Raw genomic sequence first — 5,584 nt, 5'->3', positions numbered from 1 at the left:
TATTTTTAGATTTAGGATTACATTTGTTTTCATATCCATTAGTCATATCTAACATGCAACACATACTTTGGGTAGAAAAAATTAGAAAAAGAAGGGCTAAGTCACGCAACTAGCTTTGGCTAGGATAAGGGAGTGCCTTAGGCTTTGCCTTTTCCTTCTCCCTTATCAAATGTGACCCCCGATCCCTTTCTTTGGTTACGTAGATCTAAAAATTCTTTAAAAAGGGTTTTGTTTACTTTTCTTTCCAGAAAACCACTTTTTTTTTTGGGTGACTTGGTACACCCTAAGTCTATACCAAGTGGCGACTCCATTTTCCATTCAAAAACCCTTTTTGAACTATATTGTCTGACCAAACCGTCGCATTTCACAATCCCACGGCCTTTTTATTTTCACTTTGACACACGTTCACATACATATCCCACACACTACTTTCACCACCTTCAAAAAGTGGGGCGCGACAACTTGGCGACTCCACTGGGGACCTCCTAAGTGGGTTCAAGCATTTGATTTAGCCATTCTTTTCCGTTTTCTACCATTGTTATGCGTAGCATTTGGATATTAGGATTGCATTTTGTATTTTAGGACCTTTTGCCTCGCGCGCATATCAAACTACTCCCTCACTCACGTATGTATGATTGATTGTTTGGATGTATGTTTTACTTGTTTTATCTCGCGCTTTGCATTGCATTTGGGGGGGGGGGTGTGTCACCTTTAGAGCCTCGCGTTGGGTCTCAACCCTTTCCCTCAAAATAGGGAACATTTCATACGTGCACGTTTATTTACTGTTATCCCATTTTATTTTATTTTCGTGGGCTCTTTCCCACACCGCCTTGTAGGACTAGGAATGGTTTCTCTAGGTATGTGGATGGTGTGCTCTGCGCCCATAGCAGTACCTAGGGGATCGCTCGAGCCACCGACCGAGGGTCTTGGGATTGATGACCCATTCCATTAGGTCTGAAGGCTTGGGGACCTTTTTAAACCTTATAGAGTCTAGTTGCATTAGTGAGCCCAGCCTCATGCATCCATGTTAGAGTTTTCCTAGGTTAGAGTCAACTTCACCTTTTTTAAGCACATTAGGCACGAGGGAAGGGGTTCTATCCCTTTTACATGTTTTTATTAATTGCTCCCAATATGTTATGTGTACTATCAATTGCACTAACCATTTCATTGTTTTCTTGGCTTGCATTCATGTGCCTTAGCAATAAGAGGCCTCTTTGGCTCTCTTTTAGTGACTTACCCACTAGATAACTAACATGTTCAAATTTCAGTTATTACACTTAATTTTCAATAAGTACATTTCATTTTTAGACCTTTTTCCCCCCGATGCATTATTTATGTCCTTTAGGCCATATTTGTCACATATTTACATCGCTTTAATAAATGACATCATGCATCCACCCTAGAAAGGGAATGCCATTTAGGGGATCCCGTGTTAAGAATAAAACCACTTTATGTCTCGGATACTTAATCCAAGGAAACTTGCACGTTTATATTTTGTACCATCCAAAGGGGTAGTGCACAAGGTAAAGTAGGATCCGATCTTTTCGAAAATGGCAAAGCATTTTTTGCACATTGGAATATGAGCGTCTAATAATCACTTTTGGCCATTTTGTCAACATTGGTAAAAAATCCCTTGCGTAAAGAATATTAATTCGAAGAAATTCACAAATAAATTCCTTACTATTGAGATGATAAATGAATTGAGGCCAAAATCTGATTTTAGAAGGCTCATAGACCAATGCATCGTAATAAATTTTTGAAACTACCAGTTGATAGATTGCTTTTTAAATAAGCTGTTAATTCCATTCAATCCATTGGACCATTTCATTCATCAATTTCATCCAGTCCATTTTATCAACTTGTTCATTTTTAAGACTTCCTAGTCGATTTGGAATTCATTTGACCAATTTACCCTTTTGGGTGATCTGGTCGATTTTTGAATAAATCGTCAATTTCATTCAATTCATTTGACCAATTTACCCTTTTTGGGTGATCTGGTCGATTTTTGAATAAATCATCAATTTCATTCAATTCATTAACCAGTTTACCCTTTTTAGGGTGATCAAGTCATTTTCGAATAAATCTTCAAGTTCATTCAATCTATTCGATCAAGTGTATCTATTTTTAGAGCAATCTAGCAAAGTTTATCAATTTCATTCGATCCATTTGACTAATTAGGGTTTTAATGTCAAATTTCAAATTGAGAAACCTAGTTGTTTTTAAGAAAATCACCCATTGCATTTTTTTTGTTTAGATGAATTAGGGTTTTTGTATACATTTATTTTTAGACATTTTTTTAGCATTAAAATTTTATTGGAAAATGAAATTGTTCACAAAAAATATGCTTTACATGTATACAAAATTTAATTTGTATAAATTCTTGTGTCAACCAAAACCAATCATTCATTCGGATTTGTCCTCTTTTGTTGGAGATCTCCCGCTGTTCAATTGGTCCAAAATTTCCAAATTACTTTCTAATCCAATGTCAATAAGTTGATCGGACCCCTCAGGTATGGTATAGTGCCTACCTCAGAGGATTGTATTCTCATGCTAGGCCTACCCTTGGCACAAGAAGGGTTCCCCAATAGGACATGCATTCGAATTACTTTAATTTTTACTAACTCCTATCTTTTTCTTTTCCTTTTTTTCTTTCTTTTTGACAACAGTCAATCAAGAAGGGCATCCAATAAGGGTTTTCTTACACTCCCAGGTAGTAATCACAAATATTGCTACACAAAAAAGCCCCATTATTACCTGATCACATAGCCGAATTTCAAGAGAAAGTGTAAACATGAGTACCCATCCAGAACCATCTGATAGGCCCGTAACAACATCATCAACTGATTTGGAGAATCTGGGAGCTCAACTGAACGAAGTTCTCAATCGATTTAATGAGCTAAGCGTTGAAATAGTGGCCCAACGGCGCGTGATTGACCAATTGGTCACTGGTGGTGCTAGCAGCGAGCAACACCATGAGCCTTTACCCCCTGGCCAATCTGAACCTCAACCAATACTCTTACCCTATACTCAAGCTCCTGTTACTTCACATGTCATAATCCACCTGAAGAAGCCTTTACCTATCCCACTCATGGCCCACCACCTGCTTATGCACCTAACGTCCAAATTAACCCCCCTCATGCCCAAATTCTCCAAAGGTATCCGCCAATTGCTATGAGCATGCCATTCGAACCTCAGGGACCCCATTATTACTCGACCGCTGAGCCATTCACCTTAGATACCGCTGCCCAAGGAAACGCTGAAGTTGGGGAATCATCCGCGCCAGTGGATAAAAACTTGCTAAAGAGATTGGATCGGTTTGAAGAGTTCATAAGGAGAAACCAAGGTTTGAACAAGCAAAGAGGTTTGGACTACAACGAGCTGTGCCTGTTTCCAAATATGCAATTGCCAGTGGGTTTCAAAGCACCCAAATTTAGCAAGTACGATGGAACTGGCAATCCCAAAACACACCTTCGGATGTTTGCAAACAAGCTAGGGAAGCAGATAGATGATGAGAATCTACCTATGCGCTTATTTCCCGAGAGTCTAGAAGGCGACGCATTGGATTGGTATTCCAATTTGAAGCCTGAAGATATGAGATCTTGGATGGATTTGTCAACTGCTTTTATGAGGCAGTACGAATACAATTGCGAGCTGACTCCCACGAGGACCACATTGGAGGGAACCAAGAGGAAACCATCCGAGGACCACAAGACATATGCAAAAAGATGGAGGAAATTGGTCGCCAAGGTGGAGCCTCCTATGATTGAAGATGAGATTGTTCGTACGTTCATCAAAACTCATGACCCGCCCTACTTTGAGGAAATTTTTCGCATGACCGGGTGTTCATTTGCAGCAATTATCAATAAGTTGGAGTAATATGACGAATACGTCAAAGCAGGGAAAATTGTCAATGTATCAGCTTTAAAATCACAGTTGGACGCCTTGCAAGGTCAGAGTAACAACAAAAAGGAGCCTCAACTCCAGAAGAAAGAGGAGGAAACTACTTTTGTGTGGGGCCAAGGACCGTTTTCAAGACCCAAATCCCAACGTTACCATACATATTCATCTCGCTACCCAAACCCACGCCCTGTTTATCATACTACTACCAATCACCCTCGACCTCGGCCGAACTGTGCAAGCCTACCTACAATACCCTTCCCAATGTCTCACAACAATCCTCAAATTCAACCTTGTCTACCTTATAATCCCAAACCTACTCTATCAAACCAACAGACTTACAACCCTCCTCAAACCAATAAAATACAAAAACCTGGTCGATCTCGAACTTTTACCAACTTAGGCCGACCCATTGACCAACTATACGAACAGCTCAAGGCCGCCGGTGAAATCGATGACATACCTCATCCAAACTACTCTCGTCGAGGTCTCTCTTCTGGGTACGACCCTCAAGCCGCGTGTGCTTATCATTCTGGACCTCCTGGACATTCTACTGCCAATTGTTGGGTATTTAAACATAAAATCCAAGACATGATTGAGGCCGGAGACATAATTTTGAGAAGGAAAAATGAACAAGGACCAAGTGTCAGCGAAAACCCTTTTCCTGCGCACAAGGATACTATAGCGGCCATCATCACTGAAGAGGAGTTTGAGCAGCCTGCCAAATACATTGTGGGGGAGAATGAAGTAATCAAAATAGTCCAGAAGCCTTTTGTGCTTGACATAGCCATCTAAAACTGGATTGCAAATCGCATTCCCTCCCGAAGGGAATTTTGGTAAATCTAGGGGATTGCCTTTGATTATGAATTATGGGAGAAATCATCTGCATTGTTCATCTTTTGCATTTTCGTTTTGTAAATAGTTTTAACTCAAATGTCTTTTCAGTACAAATCTTATGTTAAATAGCGTGTTTTTTGTTAAATAGTGTATTATGACGTTTTGTCCTTCCTTTGAAATTTAAAATATACAATTTTATATATACTATATTACTTACCCATTCTTTTCAGATGGCCAAGAATAAAATCCTCTGATCCTTTGGATATCACTGTTCCGAAACTTGATGAATGTGAATTTGGATTTCAAAATGAGGGGAATAGCGAAGAGACATCAGATAATGTTTCAAAGGAACACATAAAGAGAAACTCAAGCTGGAGTGGGATCACGATTTCAGTTGTCACTTGATAAGAAGCATCTGAATGCCATTCGTCATTGTCAGTGCTATCAAAAGAGAATGGCCCAAAGAAATAAAGCATTGAGGTAGCTTTTATCGGTATGAGATAACGCCAAAAGAAGAGTCCACTGCGAATGGGCAAGGTTCTTTTATTATCAAGAAGGTGTTGCATGGCAGAGTACTAGTTCTCGCAGAAGTGGAGTGGACAAATTTTTCCTCAACCGATCAATTCGGATATGTGTGTAAGAAATTCTTCATCTGATAAATGAAAGTTTCCTTTCAAGGGTTAATGCAAAGAATGGAATGAAAGTCAGGCCTTCTTCCTTTCCCATTGAGGCATTTTATCCTTAGTCATCCCTTTTGAACCTTCAGAATAGATCATTTCGTTTGGCAACCTCTGAGAATCGCAAACCCCACACTGGGGCAAATTTAGTTTTGAAAGAAAAGAAAAGAGAG

General features: G+C 39.6%; 1 protein-coding gene across 1 annotated transcript; it reads left to right on the top strand.

Annotated features, from left to right (window-relative positions):
- The first annotated feature begins 3,177 nt into the window (after positions 1-3,177).
- On the top strand, positions 3,178-3,876 carry LOC140015943 (uncharacterized). Its single transcript, XM_072068776.1, has one exon. The coding sequence runs from the start codon at positions 3,178-3,180 to the stop codon at positions 3,874-3,876; it is 699 nt and encodes a 232-aa protein (XP_071924877.1).
- The last annotated feature ends 1,708 nt before the right edge of the window (positions 3,877-5,584 follow it).

This window comes from Coffea arabica, chromosome 10c (genome assembly GCF_036785885.1).
Source record: "Coffea arabica cultivar ET-39 chromosome 10c, Coffea Arabica ET-39 HiFi, whole genome shotgun sequence".
In the NCBI taxonomy this organism is placed as follows: domain Eukaryota; kingdom Viridiplantae; phylum Streptophyta; class Magnoliopsida; order Gentianales; family Rubiaceae; genus Coffea; species Coffea arabica.
The sequence above is the reverse complement of the archived record's forward strand: the minus strand, read 5'-3'. Positions and strand labels throughout refer to the sequence as shown.

Coding starts and splice junctions, on each gene's coding strand:
- LOC140015943 (XM_072068776.1), top strand. CDS start 3,178: ATGCCATTCGAACCTCAGGGACCCCATTATTACTCGACCGCTGAGCCA.